The 20130-nt window shown below is 39.6% G+C and overlaps 1 protein-coding gene across 7 annotated transcripts in view; it reads left to right on the forward strand.

The window, feature by feature from the left end:
• Positions 1-20130, forward strand: part of HECW2 (HECT, C2 and WW domain containing E3 ubiquitin protein ligase 2) — a 203515-nt gene that overhangs the window by 119189 nt on the left and 64196 nt on the right. For all 7 annotated transcript variants that reach the window (XM_054210347.1, XM_054210349.1, XM_054210348.1 and 4 more), the window contains 4 exons: positions 9099-9193; positions 13005-13080; positions 14967-15136; positions 17693-17835. In XM_054210347.1, coding sequence (XP_054066322.1) covers positions 9099-9193; positions 13005-13080; positions 14967-15136; positions 17693-17835 — 484 coding nt within the window. The remainder of the gene's footprint in view (positions 1-9098; positions 9194-13004; positions 13081-14966; positions 15137-17692; positions 17836-20130) is intronic.

Here is a 20130-nt window from a genome sequence, read left to right on the forward strand (position 1 = left end):
ATCAAAGGAATCAACATGAAATAATGAGAAATGAACTTAATGTATTCCAGAAATACAAGCAGCCTCTGAGGGGAGGGGGAGGAAGAGTACGCAAAAGAGAAAGAAAATACTTGCAAGTACGAAGTCCAGCTCACCATCACAAACAGCTGGTGGTGTTAAGCTGTCACCTTGAGACAAAGTGAGTGGCTCCGAACTGCAGAGCCAGCCAGTACAGGGACAGGTGTTCCTCTTTCTTTTTCCTGGGGAAGAAGCAGAAGTGCCCTGCAAGCATGAAAGGGAACTCAGCCATTTTAGAGATTCAAGAAGGTGAATCTGAGCATCAGTATGCCCGAGATGCTGTTTCCTTACGTAGTAGAGGTGGCTTTAAAACATCCTGCTTTGAGGCTTGCTAAAATCTGGGGGAAGGGAAACAATGACTCACTAGACGGCTCCCTCAAGTTGTTTGCTGTGTAAACTGCAGAAGAATTGCCAAACGTGGCTGCAGCTCTACAAACAGTTTTCATCCTTCTGCAAAAGGAAGGAACAAGTTCCAGGAGCATTATCCTGGGGAAGTGGCAATAGTGTGAAGGTGCAACAGAGCTTAATGCTTTCGCCTTTGGTATGGTCACCTCGTAATTAGCATGGCATCAGACTGTTCGGTCCTTAAGTATGGCGGGACCTTTAGTCTCTGGTGCAAGAGAGGCTGCAATTGCCCCAGGAGAGGTTTTAGATGGCGGAGTATTTCTCTGGGTATAGCAGTCTGTGAGCTTGGGAAGGCAGGGGCTCTCTCTGGGGCATCGTGGTGGAACAGAGATGATGGTATTCCTTACGGAGAACAGAGCTAGCAGAAAGATGGAGTGAAATGATCCATGGAAAGGCTGGTGATACAAAAAGCATGTGAAAGGGAGCTTGAGTCTTGTGAAGACTAGTTGATAAAAGCTGCTGCTCGTTTATACACCACTGCTTCTAAGACAGTTTTCTGCAATATGGGGAAGGAACGGCCAAGTCGGAGGTGCCATGGGAGGGAGAATCAGTATGGTACAGTCACTGCCACGCAACAGGTAACTGGTGCTTATGCCCTTCCATATGCAAATCCCCCAGAGGTTAAAAGCGGTAAAACAGGCCAGGGGCTATTTTCTGCTGCTGGGAGCAAGTGACACGGCGTGACTTGTGCCTGTGAAGCCAACCCTTACCCCTGTGTCGGGGTGGTCTTGTGCTCGCTCTGGAGTCCCTGCCATGGTCCTGCCTGGTTTATTAGTACAGGCGTAGGCCAAGAGCCTCCTTTGAGACTGTGTTGGACTTGTATTTATAAGTTAGAGCCTTGGTCCCATGAGTAGTAATTACAGTATCCACAAGAAACACCTTCACCTACTTTACTTGTAGTGTAATGTCTTTGTTGTTATTTATAACATTTGATGTCATAGTCATTACTGTTAGTAGAATAGAAATATATTGATTTGCATATATTTTCTTTACTGATGCTATGACTTTATGTCTTGAACGGTAATCCGTAGTGGCAGCTGCTGGGATTCATCCAGAGACTGACAGTCTTGTCACATCAATCATTTCCAAATCACCCTTGGGATGTTTGTGGTTAAACTACTTCTGGTGCCACACTGCGATACTCAGATGCAGTGACTGCACAGATGCTGTCTGTTTTGTACTTAAAATCTCAGGTTTGTGGCATGAGTAGACTATGAGCTATATTTAGAAAACGTGGTAATATATGTGTTTGCGTTACACTGGTATGATATTACAAGTGAGGTTTTGTGTGGAGTTCCCTGTATTCAGTCCCTATTTCCATGAAGCTATAACTTTTGCAAAAATAGTGTATTGAGACTGAAACTGCCATACTTTGTAGCTAGCAGAGCAAACTCCCGTTTCCCTTTTTTATTAAAAAAAGCTAATATATATTGAAAGGAAAAAAATACTAGTTTAATAATTGATTCTGATGTGCATTTAACTTTTAAGAGCTGCTGTAGCAAGGAGTTGTTACTAGAGATATGAGCAGAGTTTACTATTTTTAGTGGTTTTGACCAAAATGGTCAATGTTAATGAATGTTCTATCAACATAATTCATTCCTTGTATCCAGTCTTTATATTTTTTTACCATTTAAATTACATTCTGTAAAGGTCATTGTTTTCTTGCATGTTCTGTATTGTTTTCTCACATTGTTCTGAGTCTGGAACGCTTGTCTGTATAGTGCCTTGCAACCAGTGCCCTTTCAGTGGTCTGTCTGGGGACTCATGGTTATTGTCCCTACCTTATTTATAAACACGTTCACTGAGTTAGAAATACTTCTGTTATTCTGCTATTTATATCTGTTGTCTCTTAACAGCTATTTTTGAGTATCACAAATAACTGAAACAGGATCAGGTCTTGTATTTTTACCTTTGTGGCAAGCCTTGTTGACTTCCTTAAGCTCCTAATACCCCCGGTGTTTTGTTTTAAAGGTTAGATTATAATGAAATGCTTTGCCAAACTGGAATATAATAGGCAATGCTCGTGACTGTAAATAAGAACATCTCCGAGTGACAGCAGAGTGAGCGGGGCTGGCAGGGGTGCGAAGGCTCTGTTATCTGAACAACCATTGGTCCAAGCAGTTTCCTCTGAAGCAGGATAGATGAAGAGAGACCACTGGGACATAAACATTTTCTGTTATTGATCCTAGTTTATCTAAAAAGCTTTCTGCAAGTCTACTTAAGTCACTTTCTAGGTTTCTTTTTTTATCATTCCTTCTGTGAAATAAATTCTATGATGTACGTGCTGAGAGAGACACGGCAAGTACCCTGAGGCAGCCAGCTTTGGCACTTGCGTTCTGCTGCTGTTTACTACGCTGGGCTGTTCCCCGTAGGAAGTAATCAGAAAGGTACATGCTTAAAGTGATGCAGAGAATAGAATGCTAAATGTCCAAGCAAAAAGTTTGTGTTCACTGAACTGTCACGCTAAGGAAAAGAAATTCAACTGGCGGGATGCGCAGAGCACTTCTAAATTGCTGCAGTTGTCTATGAGGTGTTTGGGTTCAGCTAGGAAAAATTAGAGTTTAACCCAGTGCCTTTTGCCTGGATTGCATCTCCCTTTATAGCTTTGTAAAGCCTGAATGTGAGTGACTTGGTTTGTTCTAGTGACAAAGTTTTCTTAACTAAGTTTCATAGAACATGCTTTTATATTTTTCAGCTGAGTTCATTTGATGTCAGCTTTTTCCTTACTGAACGTTGGAGGGCATACGTTTATATCTGCAGAGAGGCATGGATTCAGCCCAGAGAACTTCTGGCATCTCTCTGCTGTGTCCAGGAAGTATTAGCTGCTGTGCAATTTCCATGCAGTTAGCCAGGAGCACTGTTTACCTCCGCAGACTGTTAAAACCCAACCAGGATCTGACTTGTCTTTTGGAGGTGTCTCTGCCCATCCCTTCTCAGTGGAATGTGGGGTGGTTCCACCTCTAATACAGGCGTTTCGTTTGACTTGGGTATATCTGGAGCAAACTGTTCTTATAGCGAACCCATTTGTTTTCTTGAATTATCAGTCTCCTGGAAAGAATGCACTCTTTTAGAATTATCTTCATGTGTTTATGCATTCCAAGTTTATGTATTCTGAGTATCTTTCTATCCTAAAGTAATTTTTTGATAGGACAAGTTAGAGTATTAAGACAGTAAAAAGGTAGTTGAAGTGGGGGACTTTGGGGAATTAGTGATGTTTTAAAAGCAAGTTATTATTTGGTGCAGGCTGATCTCTTTAGTATTGAATAGGCAAGAGTGTTTGGTCCATAGAGAGAAGTACAACACTATAATTTCTTGCAGGAGTTCTTTTGAAATTCAAATATCAGTGTTTGAGTCCCAGAAACCTTTGTTAATTCCAACATTTTTATGTAACGGACCTAAGCAGCTATAAAACTATGGTTGTAAAATGATAACAGCTATTGGCTTTTAAAGAAGGGGATTATGGTTTTATGGAGTGTTCCGATTAATTAACATATATATAACTTTTTATGTGTGTGTGGTATCTTTTAAATAATCATAGCTACCTCAATTCCATTTTGGTCTTGTTTCTAAATGAAGATGGAATTTCTTGTGGCGTGTATGATGTCTGGAGGAACGTCAGTGATAATGGGGCATGTGTGGTATCAAGGACACAGAGCTAGGTACATTTATTTTTTTTCCCCCATGAATGAAAATACTTTTTGTTCTGAAATGTCATATTTTTCTTTAATGAGACAGCAGATAGTCCTGTGGTCAGGTACAGATGTCTTTCCCTTGCTGGATTTACTGCTATTAACTTTTTCATTAAAGATCACATATAAAGCAAGCTAATTACCTTGTTGAGGGAAGAAGTAGGAAAGAAAAAAGAGAAGTGCAAGTTTTCCCCTAAAGGAAATACATGAAAGCAAGATGGTAGGAGGAATGAAAGAAACTGGGAAAACTCGGTAGGTGACACGTGCTATTGTGCAGTTTGTAGTATGGAGGAGTTCAGAGGAAGCCTGTGTGTTAATACAGTATTGAACTCAACTCTCTAAATATTAAAGTCCTGTTTGCAGATAACTGAACTTACTGTTTCTGAGGAGGTCTGTGTGTATATGGGGCCTTATTTATAGATAGTAGGCTGAGATGTGTTCTATCAGGACCAGCCACGGATACCTATTTTCAGTATATCTGGAGCTCAGGAATCCATCAGTCAAGAAAAAAATATTCTAATCAACACCTTTTTCTCTGAACACAGTACAAGAAATGTCAGAAAGCTAGATCCTCAGCTGCTTTGAACTGACAGGGTTCCTTTGAGATTTCTTCTAATGTTAACTGGGATTTCTAGTAGCATTAGCTGCAAAAAGCTTCCTTAGCTATCTCTGGTCCTATGAAAGGATTGTATTCTTGCTACATACAAGATCTGGTCTTGCAAGCCCATATTCAATTTGGCAATGTCTGTGTGCTTGTGATTCCCATTTTACAATTTTGTGCTGAATGTACAGCTTCTCTTGTGTTAATCCTGTCGACACAATGCTAACAGCAGGGCTGCCGTTCCTGTGTGTATAAATCCCAAACCAAATCAACGCTGCTTCTGTTGGGAAGTGAGAGAAGAAGTCTCTGCACTGTGTTTTTAAGTGCTCTGCTTTTTCTAATTAGTTCTAGAAATTAATCCTGATGATATTTATTTTTTAAAAATTTCATTTATATGAAAAGGGATCATCAGATTAAAGATTGTTTTGTTCTATCACCAGACGCATACAGGTATTGAAAAGTACTGTATGCTTGTAGAAGTCATTGGGAGAAAGAAATTGAGGATCCAGACCTTGTAGCGCTGCGTTTCGGCCTTTCGGGGAATACACGTGTCAGTGTAGTGAAAATATATGACAAACTTCTGTCCGCTGTCATGTTATTGACTCTCTGTGAACAGAAGCAGCAGCTGATACCTCTCCGTTGCTAGGTTCTTTTCAGAAGTGATGAATTGAGAGAAGGTAGCTAGCGACAACAGACTGAATAAACAGCAGCTCTAGAAACTCTCTGAAAAATAAAGTTTGGGTCACATTAAAGTTGAGCAATGTAGCTAGAAAATAGAAGTCTTGGTGAAGTAATTCATTGTTTTACCATTCTCTCATGTAGTTGTAACACAATCACAGTGTGATTAAATGATGCTCAAGGCTGCGTCCTGGTTATGTAATATATGTATTTTACAAGGTGGATAGTTGAGCACTTGGTATAAATCCTGACAACTTTCACGAGTGCTCAAAGTCCCATTTTATGTGAGCCAGAAATTCTTGTGTGTTGATTTGGATATAAATATTGTTGGTAGGTCAAGAGAATTGCTCGGTTTAGGAAGAACCTGCAGGTCCTGACCCGTCATTTTTAGGTCTGATGATAAAGCTTTGTAGGTGACTAGAAATCCTGTTTGCATTTGGAATTTTGCTGTAAAGCTTGTGGTAAACAGAGCACGTTTTGACTGTGTGTGTGAACTCAGCTGTGGGGAGCAGGAAGTGGGACCAGCAGCTCCTCCACCTCCTGAGTCCCTGGAGGCTCCATCAGCCAGTCACTTGCCTTTGAAGGGTAGTTCTGAGGTGCCTCCTCTTTGTTCTGGGAGGAAGATAGTAAATAAACATTGACCTATAACTGCAGCAAATTTAAAAATAAATAAATAGTCCTTTTTGGCCTAGCAGGCTTGCAGGATGGATGTCTGATACTTCTGAGCAGCAGTAATGAAATACCTCAGCCCTCAAGGAATAATGCTGTATGTCTCAAAACCTTATACAAAACATTGCAGTTTTGTATTTTAGAACTACTGACGTATTGTTGAACCAAGTCAGAGGAACTGAACTGCCCAAACTTTCGTGCGCATCCTCTGGTCTGTCTGAACTGACTGCTGTAATTTCTGCTTGCCTGTGGCCATTTCTGTACCCAGAAGTAAACCCTTATCAACTTCACACAGAAGAGTTATCCCAATGGAGAAGGAAAACAGAGCGATTGTTCCAGATAGGGGAAAATCCCACAGGATCAAGGGCGGCCATAATTATAGCTGTTCTGCTGCGTTGGAGGAATGCAGAGGAACAACAGTGGGAGGTCAGGCTTCGGTTAAACATAATGCTCTTTTATTTGCAGTAAATGCAATTTAGCAAACAAAACTTTATTCGGGGGGATCGGAAACATGGTCCCACGTTCACCTTTCCTGTGTTCCAATATAAAATGTATCAAGCTTCCTTCAGGTATGTGTCATGCAACTTCTTCCAGAGTCTGACAAGAATCATTCTAGTACCAAATGTCTTGGTAACCCTTTTTCATAGCTGATTACATTGAAATAGTAGCAGAAATCTAAAATGCAGAATTAGGTAAATTAATTTTTTTTTTTTTTTCCCCTCCCCTGTTAAGCAACAGAAGGTCCCAACACACAAAGGGGAGAGAACCAGATGCTCTGTTTTCAATTTCCTGTTGAAGTATTTGTGAAGGCAGATCATTGAATGATGGATGCCACTCATATAGAATGAGCTTTCAAGAATACACTGAACAGCATATTAACAGCTTTCCACCGTGGTCAGCCATACTTGCATCTCCACTCCTACCAGAATGCCAGAACACCTGTAGGGCTAATGCAGAATCCAGACTTTGAGCTTGCATTTCACAGTATTGTGTCACACCCTCAAGTTGTGTCTATTTATTCCCTTAACCAGGATAAAGGGTATTTTTGGTTTAGCATACTAAACGATTGTAAAAGGTTTGACAGGTTACACAAAAAATGAAATCTTATTAGTGAGGCTCTGGAGGAGTTAATAAAAGATGCAGTGCTTTTAAACACTTTCATCAGTGGTGTGAAATACAGGGTTCCCAGTGATTTCGTCTGTGGATGATATGAGAATTAGTGGAAAGGATAAAAATTGAATCACAGGATGGTTCAGGTTGGAAAGGACCTTAAAGACCATCTAGTTCCAACCCCCCTGCCATGGGCAGGGACACCTCCTGCTAGACCAGGCTGCTCAAAGCCCCATCCAGCCTGGCCTTGAACACTTCCAGGGATGGGGCATCCACAGCTTCTCTGGGCAACCTGTTCCAGTGCCTCACAGTAAAGAATTTCTTCCTAATATCTCTAATGTAAATCTACCCTCTTTCAGTTTGAAACCATTACCCCTCGTCCTATCATTACACTGCCTGATAAAAGATCCATGGAGGATGATTGAGCAAGCTAGGCACAGCCAAATAAAAATAATTTTGGTGTTGCTGACTTCAGAATGAAAGGCATGTAGGCCATGTGTCCTGCATCTTAACATCAACATGCTACGTAACTTGTGAACAAGGAGCTGTAATGCATTTCTTGGATATATAAGCAGAGAAGCATCTTGTAGGACCACAGGAATGATCGCCCCAACCTTGTCCCCTCATTCAGCTTTGTTGAGGGTGATGCAGGGGTACTGTGTGTACTCCTAGAGTCCATATGTCAACATTCACGTTGTGAAGGGAAGAAGGGGCAGCAAAGAGCACAACAGTGATCAGAGTAGGTAATCCAGTGATTTCTTTTCTCCTCCATCTTGTAAGAATCAACTCAGAGCAAAAAACACAGTTATCTTACAAATAGGGTTGTATTGTAATCCAGGAAAATATACCCTGAATCTCTACCCTGATTCTCTGCAATCCTGTTTTTGGCTGTGAGAGAGCGAGCGATGGGACACTTGTAGCCTTTCTGTTCCCTGTGCCCTTGGCTAAGGTTGGGAAAAAGAAGTGGAAGGCACGTTGTCCTGCTGCTGCTGCTGGGGGGCTCGGGGCACTTAGCATGTGTTCACCCGTGCTGCTCTCCCTTCTAGCACAATTACTGTAGGAGTACGTAGTTCACTTGAGAATTATTCCTTCCATATGAAAAAAAACCCAAACTGTTCAAACTGCCTAAAAAGGATACCACTGTTTAAATCATCATGTCAGCATAATTTATGTTAATGCATTCATCAAAATATGTTACCCTCTGTTTGAGAAGCAAAAAAAGCAGTTGCTTTGACAATTTCATATATTAACAAGGTACAATACCTTCAGTACCACCTCTGGGCGTACGGCTGTAGAGAGAGGTCCCATTTCCATGTGACTAAATAATTTAAGAACAAAACATATGTGTAATTATTTTTTGGTTTGCAAATTACAAGTCTGTTGAAAAATAACAATTCACATTATCCCTATAATGTTGAAATGAACTTGTCTTCAGAGATCTGTACCGGTCTCATTTCCTTCCCCCTGGACACATACAAAACATACAGAAGTGACTTTGTGTGAACTGCGGCTTGTGAATACTTAGACATTTCTTATCCAATAGTGACCGTGGATATCTCACTGTAAGAGATGGAAAAAATGAGCTGTTGGTTTTTTACTGACTGAGTGGAAACATAGTTAAAATTAATAATTTAGAAACAAAACCAGAAGGCAGCATTTACCAACTCTTTGATTAAAAACTCTATTCAGACGTTTTGAGACAGGTTTCCAATTTTCTACAGGTTGAGAGAACATACATTTCAGTTACAGTTATTGCATGCTTTCACAACAAAGTGAAAGAACACAGAAGTCAGCCATGAATCCCTGTGTGCACGTGCGCCTTCCGTTGTCTCTCTCTTGCCCAGGGTCAGTCGTAAAGGGTTTAATGCGATTTTTGTTTTGTTTTCCAGCTGAAATAAAGATCTGTTTTAAATATTACCATGGTGTTAGTGGAGCCCTCCGAGCTACTACTCCATGTATCACTGTGAAAAACCCTGCTGTGATGGTAAGTGTAGCCTCGTTGTCAGACAAACCTGTTGATATAAGCCTCCTAGTTTTACCATTAACTGCAGTTTTTGCAAAAAGCGATATTGCCTGACAGAAATCATTAAAATTGGGAAACGCTTTTCTTGGTTTTGTATTTTTCATTGTAAAATGACATTGAAATCACTGAGCTTAGTGGAAATCTGTTATGCTGAGAACTTGATTTTGCTTGCTTTCAATTTTGTGGCTTAGTTTGTTGTAATTTAACACCATAGTAGAGTTTTTTCCCACTGGTTATCTGACTCAAACTGAATCCTTATTAAAAGTCTTCTTATTTCTTAATATTCAAGATGAAATTGTTGCTGAGGTAGCAACTATTAGTATAAAAAAAGAGACTGCAAAAATTACTGATTTCGTTGAGTGTTTGTATACCACTGAAATTTAGATAATTCTCTGACTATTGAAAATTATTGCTGCCTTTCTATGCTTTCATTATGAGACTTGTTCTTTTGAAATACGAAAAGTTTTAGAGGAATTTTTTCAGCTGTTTAAATACGTATTGGAAGAAGAGCCTTCCGAACTTGTATCCAGGTGCTTTTGATGGAAGCAATTTATCTAATAGGCTGGATCTTCAGTTGATGTGAAGTTTCACAGCGCATTTGATTCTTTGATGTTAGCTGACAAATATTTAAGATCATGTCTGTTAGGATGTTGTCTTGACAACTGCAATGCTGAAGATACTGTAGGGCGCAAGTTATTCAGACTGAATAGCTTTTATTCTGATCCTGCACTTTTTCAGCGTTTTATGTTATATGCAAGTGCATGTTATGGCTATATGGTATTGTATGTGCTGTACTAGACTCTATATCTCATTATACCAAATGTTTTTTCTTTTTCTTAGAATTATAGAACTAGGTGATAACATCATTTAATTGTCAAATCTTTGTCAGATCTGTCTATGAATAATACCATTTCGCAGCAGGCATGTGAACTCTTGATATTTTACAGAAGAAAATGTGTTACAGTTAATGAGCTTGACAGCCGCTGTCTTTAATATCAATTTATAAACTACAGACTGTAAGGTAGCCTGACTTTGAATAAAGAAAAAAAACACATCTTAAAATGGGCTGCGTGCTGCACTGTGTTGTTACTGAGAAGCAGAATGATTATGTTGGATGGAGAAACTGTTTGAACTTGTGTGTTTTCTTCACCTTGTCATAGTAGCCACCAATGTTTTTGAGATTCAGTGCTCAAAAGGACACCTGAATTTCTGTCTTTTAGTATGCATTTATTAACTTAGGAGCTACCTGAAGGACCTGTCTTTCAGAGTCATTGGTCAGTCTGGAGGGGTTCACTGGCTGTCACTATTTAAATTTCTTTCCTTTGAAAGGTAGCACAGGGTCCTGGGGATTCTACAGAATCTACACTCCTGCTAGAAGGTGTCATTTTATAGAAACAGTTTTATTTGTGCTAACAGTATAGACTTCCAGTAATAGTGAGCTGTTAGTTTCCCCTGAGGAGAACGTCATATGACAGCTCGGATGAGACTTCCTAAAAATACCGTATTGGGTTAGTTATACGTAAGCATACCTATTACTATGTTAAATACCTCACACCGTTTTCATGGTTTTGGTGTTGAGCTTAAGCACTGTGTAGTAGAGAACACTTTGTTCTCTTAGCACTGGTCGTGTCTGTTGCTACAGAAATGGCGTTTGTGGAAGTGATAAGAGTCACGGCATGCCCACTCGCTTTTTTTTAAGCTGCAGTAAGTTACCTGCTTACTTGGATGATTCTGTGTTTTCGCATTCCATGGTTTGGTGGAAGACATGTTTCTGGGTTTCCTCATATTGATGGCATATCACACCAGGTGTTTCAGTCCGTCTTGTTCTTGGATAAGCAACTAGCATTCCATTGTGTTCATTTGAACCAGTGGAAATGCAGGGGCTGATCTAGCGCTGAGAAACACTGTTACGCTGCATGAGAGCGAGCCTTTGTAGTGCAAAAAATCTAAGCATGTATGCTGGGATGAAATTTTGTGCTTGGCTCAGAAAAATTGAAATTGCTGTTCAGGTCATAATGGAAACAGGAAAAGGATATATAGCGAAACTATGGAAGTGCGAGGGAACACCGTTCAATTCATTATATTATAGCTGAATTGCAGGCAATTCCTGTTCTCTATAAAATGAAGTAATGATTAACAATGTAAACAATATTTCTCAAACAGAATCAGTGATGTGGCAGAAAAATAGGTATAGAATGAGGAAAGCCTTCTTGTGGATGGATGACGTTTTTAAGAAGAAAACGTTGCACGTTAGAATGAGCCCAAAAGACTACACTGAAATACAGAGCGTTCTCTGGCCTTGCCTGGGCAGCATCACCATCCCAGGGGGATGCGCCCCTTGCTGCTTCCAGGGAATCTGCCTGTAGATGAAGGGACACTGATCCGGCTGGAATGAACCCATGGCTTTGGTGCCCTTGTAATTTGACTACCAGCCGTCACCGCCTGTGCGTCCATACAAAGTCACTGGGGTAATGATGTCGCTCTTGGTGGGAAAGTGACAGCGCAGTGTGCTCCCTCACGAGACCGCGGAGGCCCACGGGAACATCAGGCATCGATGTCATCACTGTTTCTTCATCACTTTGTTTGACTGCTTGTTTCGTACAAAGTATTAGAGTTTTGCAATGGGAGAAGTTGTTGCTAATTCTGAAACGTTTGCTAATTCTGATGGAATTCCAATGTGCTTGCTGATCATTGTGGGAAGTATTTGAAAGCTAATGGTATTAAATAGCTTAGGGCAATATAAAAAGGAATGCAAAGTGGGTTCCTCACAGCTACCATGGCTCCAGAAATCATTTATCAATCCGTTAACTTCAAACTGCTGCTCCAGCTGCTCGGAACTGCTTTACATACTTCCTCTACACACATAGGTGTGCGAGTTTTTATTCAGCTTATTTTTTTTATTGTTCAATACATCAGGTTACTTCCTGTTCTGTCGCTAGTACTAATCCCCAGCACTGTGTTTGGCTGAAGCTTTTTCGTCAGGCTGTGTCACCTCTTCTGCCTGGCAGTGAGCGCGGTGCCTACCTGGAGAACAGTTTGACTTTAAAGATGGCTCCATTGATGTCTTCATGATAGATTATTCAGCTGGATGCACATCTCTCTCTCGAAGGACAAATTCTTCTGCCGGTTGAAAGAGATGGACATTAATGAGTCATTAATATATGAGAAACTTTTTGTATTTTGAAGTAGTGCTTTACCTAACGAGGGATTTCAGTAGAAACCAAACCATAAAATCTGTGAAGCATAAGCTTTTAGGCCACATTCATATTTAGATATCTGTTGCACTTTTCTATTAAAAGGAGCTTTTGTTCATAGATCCGAAGGCTTTTGTTAGTCTCTCTTTGATGTGTTTGCTTTTTTTGTTGCACAGTAAATGATCTGTTTGTGGAAAGTGACAGAAGTTACACATGCTGTCACTGACCAGCTTGGTGCTTTGGTATTACCAATCCATACTGTTGATTGTATTTTACAAAAGGGAAACCTGTAAGAAAATATAGTCTCTTTTTCTCTGGTTAATAGTGTCTGCACGTGTTATTAGCCTATACGTGTCCTGTTTGGAAGATTCCTAGTACTGGCGCTGTAGCACTGTGTGGCATAAATGATATTTTCCTAGAGACGAATGCTGTAGCTTTGCCTGTCCATGGTAATATGCTGTAGTTCGTCAGATTCTTCCCCGACATACTACCTTACAATTGCGTTATCATCCCCAAGCATATACAAAGCAGGTGAAAATTTCTGTGGTACATTTCTTTTTTTTTTTTCTCCTCTTTAGATGGGAGTAGAAGGCACGGATGAAGGTGCTTCTGGAGCCCAGCACTCTAGGAAATTAGTCAGCTTTACCCTATCAGGTAAAAAACAGCACTACTCTGTGTTTTACAAATTATTGCTAAAAAAAAATTAAATTACTGTTTTAAATAACATCAAAGATAGGACACTTTTCCTTATTAGCCTCTGTAGGAGCACACTCTAGTGGCTTGAAAGATGTCATTTCTTTAGAACTTCTGTTTGTTGCAAACAAGTCAGTCATGAATTTCCAGGAGTGAAAGAAATGGATTTGATGGATCCCAGCATGAAAAATTTGGAGAGATTTCCTGTTTGCACAAGGGACAGTTCCTCTCAGATTGAAGAGTGGAAAACTTAGCCTCTAAATAAGATGCAAGCTGGTTCCATCACTTTGAAGTAGTAAAAAAACAATGACTGCAAATGGTGGTTTAGAAAGGAAAAAAGTCTTTACTTGTAACAGAGCTAAACTGTCACTACAGCAAAATAGCTGCAGGGGTACAGTCTACCAGCGTCACTTGTTTTGATTAGCACTTTATTCCACGGAAAGTCTTGTGTGAGACTGAAGCATATTCAGCTTGAGCAAAGAGAGAAAAAAATTTGCTTCTGAATCTTGAAGAGCTGACAGTGAAAACATTTAGAGAGTGTAGGGGTAAAGCAGAAAAAAAACCCCGCTTTTTGAAATGGTCTTTCAGCCGTTATCTAGGACAGAGCTGATTGATAGATTGTATAGACTCACATAGAGTACTATAAAAATAGTTGTTTTGTGAATTCTCAGAAACCTATTGTGTTCAATAGAAGGTTGTAACTGAGCCTGAGGAGTCCCCTAATTTAATTTTGAAAGGTGTATTGACTGATAGGTCTGTAACACATTTCCTGGAAAATTTTTTGGTTGCTCATTTGCACGTGCAAAGTTGTTGCTTTTAAAGGCAATTGCCCTTTATTTCTACTGTGTAGCTTAATTTTGAATGTTGGGTAGGATTTTTTTTTTATTTTTTTTTACTGAATCCATAGCCGTGGCATTTCATTTTAGTGCAGTGACTTTTGCCTGTGCGTATAAACTGTCAAAAACTGCTCATCTAAGTATGTATGTGCTGGTTGCATTAGAGTCATGGAGACTGCATGCAGCATATTGGAGTACCTAATGGAGAAAGACACTAAAATCTTGTGCTTCAGCAAACCTAAACAGAGAAATATTTCACAGTTAAGTTTAAAATCTAATATTACATTAAAAAAATACCCCTTTTTTTTGCTCTTGTTGAAGCTTGCGCTATCATTAAAGTCCTGGGCATGAGAATGTGCACCTGAGGAAATTATTGTTGCAAGTCTCGGGGGCTGCGGTAATGAGGTTTCCCTAGGAAGAAAGAAGCATTTTCAGAAAACTTTGCCTCCTTTTATGTGAGATAAATAATCTTTTTCTAAGTTGAGAGAAAGTGTGCATCATACTCCAGAGCAAAGTCGATAATGAGTATTTGAAGTTATGTTTATCAAAGTCTCAACTTTGGGAAAGTGCGAGTTCACTATATTGCCTCCCATACAGTTTTTTATCTTGGCCCCTCCCCCTTACCCAGAAACAGAGCAAGTACTGTGTTACGGTTTTTTTGTGGTTTTGGGTTTTTCTTTTTAAGACTGGAAATACCTTACATACTGCGAAAAACATTTGTAGGTGAGTTACAAGTTCATGCTTTTTGTTTCACAAATGACTGGAGGCTAAAATGTAAATGGGGATGTTGATACCTTTCCTCCTTATGTTCTCTTGGGAAAACACTTGACTTCCTGCTTTAACTATCTTCTGTACACTGGATCCAGTTAACGTATAAGTAAATTTAAGCTGCTTTACGTAGTATTTTATGGTGAATTGATTTCCTGGATAATATTTCAGGAATGCGCTACTTTGTGAACTAGCTTTAATTTACTCAGTTCCTTTTCCCTTCCTTCTTGTTTTGCTTCATAGATATTAGAGCAGTTGGACTTAAAAAAGGCATGTTCTTCAACCCTGATCCTTATCTAAAGATGTCCATTCAGCCAGGCAAGAAAAGTACATTTCCTACATTTGCTCATCATGGCCAGGAAAGAAGGTCGACTATCATCAGTAACACAACGAATCCTGTCTGGCACAGAGAGGTAACGTATCCCTTTTGAGAGGTGTCTGCCAGCTGATGCAGGGTACCAGGCTTGTATTTTCTCTTTATGCATTAGTCCTTGCTCTCTGAAGGCTGTGAGCTTATTTTGTAGCTAGTCATTTAAACTGACACAGAAATTGTAGTAATTTTAGGAACCCTGTTGTTGGCTAGAAACAGCTATCCTCTGCATATTTAAGCTGTGTATTTAAGCTGCACTGCTGTGAATTTTTCATTCCCTTCTCTGTGAACAAGAGTTGAACTCGCTCAACAGCTCTGAGATTTCTTGAAATTGCAAAAATAAATTAATTAAAATGGATTATATGTTGTGAGAAGACACTTTAAGGAAAGGTACAATAAGTGAGTGTTTATGCTCAGTGATTGCAACAACTGTTCATTTGGAAATGATATTCTCATTGTGTGTAGCAGGTGGCAAGCTTTCAGTTTTGCCAGGCAGAGGGGATGCTCTTTGGTGTAGCCTCTGTATGTGTTGCTGTAGGAGGCATTACAGCACCACTCGGCAAGGGGGGAAAAGAAAGGCCGTTTGGCAGAAGCCAGTTTTCCAGATATGTTTATGTTGGGTAAGCCGTGCAGGTCTCGGAGAAGGAGCTTGGTCTCACAACTGTCTGTGATCACAAGAGAGCCAGGCTGTGCCTTTGAAGATAAATGTTTACATGGGAAACAAGGTGAAAATACCGACCCGCATCCGTAACTGTTTCAGGACCGGCGAGCAGCGTTCTTGATCTGCGCCTGTTTTCTAATGAGCAGATGCCTGTACTGTGTTTGATGAATATTAATGTGTTCTTTAGGAACGTTGAAAAATTGAGTGGGCTTTGGAAAATGTTCCCACAAATCATAATGAAACCAAACAAGCAGTAAAGCAGAACAGCAGGGGCAGCTTTAGCACTGCTGTGGGGTACTTGGTTGTGGGAAAGACTGTAGATGTGTGGAAGTCTTAAAATCTTAATCAAGGTTCTGATCTCTGAATTGATTCTTCATCTTTCTGTCTGTCCATCCATCTGTTCAGTAGATAGAAAGAAAATCTACTCTTATTTTCCCCTTTTTTTCTCCTCCAGTTCTCCTTGGTTTTGAAGCTTATTAGAAAAGTGATAATGTTCCCTGGTGCACGTATCGTATCAGCTTGCTTTAACTGCTGTATCTTCCCTGTGGCAACGCTCTGACGACAGCAGCTTATGATCCCGTTACATATACTGTCCTAGTGGTGCAGAATTGATCCTGTTTTACATCTACTCCTTTCTGCAAAATAATTTGCAATTTTATAACAAACTGAGAGTGACAATATTTTAAGTTCTTTTTATCACGGGAACCCAGCTCCGACAGTTGCCCAGCATGAGAAAGTGTGTTTATTCCTGACCCAATTTAATTGCTGTTTTTGAATGTATTTAGCTGATGTCTACAGCTGAAGTGTTGTTCCTTCGTTTGTTCCTTGTTCAATACATCTTTAGCTATCGTGCCAGATGCGTATTAAGCATTGTACTTCGGTTGCGATTTGCTCAGAGGTCGTAGAGATGGCAGATAGTAAAAGCATAACCAGATGACCTTGGCTTTTCTGAGTAGGTTATACCATACTTTTTTGGTTTTTTATTTGAAATATCCTAAAATTTAGAGGAAAAATTAGAGTTCTTTTGTTCCTAAGGGAATTTGTTATCCCACTGTGCGTACGCGCGCACGTGTGTGTGTGTGTCTGCCAACATGCCTGCTCATGTATTTGCCCTGTATCACTTTTGAGTCTTGTGGTCATCTTCAGGCAGACTTGACAGAGCAGAACAGGTCTCAAAGGTGAAGCGTTCATAAACTTCATGAAAATGGATGCTAGACTGAAGAGAGTAACTGTGAAAATGTTCCCTCATAGGGAAAGGTGGAAGAATGATCTTACCAGACATCAGGAAGTCTTTTATGAATTAGCACCGTGTTGTTTAAAGGCCTCAAGTGCAGAAGAAGGTTCTTTTGGAGCTTGCTGAGATTTGTGAACTTTGGGGCAAAAATATATAGAAAATTATCCTCCTTTAGTTACAGTGCTCCTGAAAATACTGTAGTCACATTGCCCTTCTGACTTCATGTCATGCATACAAAAAAACTAATGAGAAGTGTGGTGTTGGAAGGGAAATTCGCGAAGCACAGCCTAGAATGAGGCGTTTTCTGCCTTCCTCCTGCATTGACCTGGCTACTTATCTGTAACCTGATACAGTACAGCAAGGATTCCTTCTCTTTTTGCTTTCTACCATCCAAATTGAAGCCAGCACTAGGATAGATTGTATTCTCCTTTCTCAGGCATATCATGAAAGTGGTTTTATCCAGTGCAGTTTCTCACTGAGCAGTTATTTTCAAGGAACGATCAAAGGGTATGGGTTGCCTGAGAGGCTGGTTACATATGCAAAAATAAAGTGCTTAATAAATGATGTTGACATTATTTTGCAGTATGGAAACTTCCGTCATCAGTCATTGCTTTTGGAGCTCACTGCATGCTAGTAATAATTATGTACATACTTTCTGAATAAAGGTGTATTGATCTGGTGTCAAATATGTTCTTTCCTTCCAGAAATATTCTTTTGTTGCACTTCTAACAGATGTCCTGGAAATTGAGGTTAAAGACAAATTTGCCAAGAGTCGTCCGATCATCAAGCGCTTTCTTGGGAAGTTAACCATACCGGTTCAGAGGCTCTTGGAGAGACATGCAATTGGGTAAATTAAAATGTTCTTAATGCTAACTTCTGTTGATCCAGGAGAATCAGCATCTAGGATACTGGTGCAGAGCTGGCACAGACCAGCAAATTTCTACTGCATCTGTAGTGAGAAATTTAGTAGGAATTTTAATAGCCTTATTGCCTGACTGGAAGATGCCAGTGTTTCTAACCCTGTTCTGAATTAATGTACCCATGTTTGTGTTTATGTGTGTCTGTAATTTGTTTTCAGCTTAATTTCTTTACACAAAAAATGCTACCCTCGCAAAAAATCTTACCCTCTGTCTAGCTAGTCAAGAAGCAAGGCATTATCACAATACTACATGATTGTGTGCAAATTTTTTAGAAGAAGCAGATTTTGTTGTCTCACTTCTGTTAGAGTTCAACTATTTTTAATTGTAAGTTTAATAATCAGATACTTGATATCTGTTCAGCTAATTGGCCGGAACTGCAAGGCTATGACTCATTATTTTTCAGAGTGCTGATGGTACTACGCAATTAAAATTGCCTTTTGCTATGAATAGCACACTGAGGGGACTCCAAATTCACCTGTTGTGCTAGTTTAAAAATTTTCTGGTCATTTTTTGATAGCTAATTGTTACGGTATAACAATGCATATAAAGATGCAAGTCACTTAAAAACTTTTAAGAAGTTTTAAGATGTTTTATACTTCATGATGGTTACTGGAGGGGACCATAATATAGTCAAGTGCGTGATCCCGTGAGGCCTTCGTACAGCCATGTGCACTGCAAAGAGCCTGAGACTTTGTGGTCAGGCGCTGTGATACGTTATGGGTGGGAAGCAAATGGCTGGAGGTCTGCAAGAGATCCAGCAGTGTGTGCAAGAAATATAATTTTACATGTAAGACAGAGCAGTCATTGTAGAGTATATTATTTTGTTAACATCTTTTTACATTTATATGCTATATTTAACAAATTAGAAAAAAATAATTCATTGAAAGACAATGGGAGGAACTAAATTATTCAAATGTGTTTTGTATAGGACCTAACTCGAAGTGCTAAAGTTTAAAAGGCCACTGGATGAGGCCTGTGAGGAATGGTGGTGAAATAAAATGCATATATTCTTCCCAGAAAGTTTAGGGACGTGGCAGTATCATCATGCTTTTGCACAAAAAGCAGGATATAAACGACTGGCCTCCTTTTTCACAGATATTGCCATCAAAGTAACAAGTTGCATAAATGGAGAAAATCAAATTCAATTTGAAAACAGTTTTCAGCTTAAAGTTTCCAAAGTGGTGGTTACACTGGTAAGTAAAGTAAGACTAAAATTGTAAGAGCAGCTTAAAATTTTGACGATGTCTTCTGATACAGAATTTATTTAAAAACAAAACAAAAAAAACCAGCAAAAGCCTGCCCACTTGTTTCGTAGTGCTATCCAAGGGCAGTCCAGGTGTATATACAATCTAACTTTTCTAAGAAATGCTTCGAGTTTCAACAAATTGTGGTAAGTTGAGCAGGCAGCTTTTTCTAATAAATTTGCACACTGCGAGGCACTCAAAACCAGCACTGTGATGCAGACTGTTTTCAAAACCTAGTTCAGGCTGCTCATTTCCAGGCTAAACCCCAAAAAGTTTTTCTGCTCCGGGATTCCTGTGAATTACTCGTTTGCTGTGTTCGTCGGTTCTTGTCTGTGCTTTTCCAAACCAGTATTCTGGAAGACGTTTCCTATTTTCTCCTCCATACTTCAGTTCTGCATATTTGATATATCAAATCCTTTTAGGAAAGGAAGGGCTGTATAATAAATATATAGGAAGAATATAGGTAAGTATTCAGTTTGGGTTTGCCGTGCTGCAGTTAGAACTGACATTAAATCCGTCTTGCAGCTAGTTTTGCCTCTTCATCTGTAATTTATTTGTCTATTTACAGTTTTTGCATGCCAATCAGTTGCCAGAGTTCCTTTTTCCTAGATATTGTAAAGGCAGACAACGCTTCACCAGAAGCTTTGCAAAGGAAAGGAGTGGTTAAAATACACATGAAGCAGAAATGTACCAAACGCACAATCAACTGCTAATTCTCTTTTATTTTGTTTTTGGTTGAGCAAATAAAACATCTTCACTTTCTTCTTTTTCATTTTGGTGATGTCAAGGACAATTGAAATCCTCTCCTGGGTTAAAATGTGAACTTGAAAAGTTGCCTGAACAAAGTATGCTTAACTTGCCCTTCCCTGTATTAATGATCAGTATTAATGAATTAAAAGGTGAAGTCCAGAACTAGCTGTTTTTACACAGACTGCACTGAAATTCTGCCTGCCTTTTATCTGTCTGCATATCTCACAA

This window comes from Rissa tridactyla, chromosome 7 (genome assembly GCF_028500815.1).
Source record: "Rissa tridactyla isolate bRisTri1 chromosome 7, bRisTri1.patW.cur.20221130, whole genome shotgun sequence".
NCBI classification, from domain to species: Eukaryota; Metazoa; Chordata; class Aves; order Charadriiformes; family Laridae; genus Rissa; species Rissa tridactyla.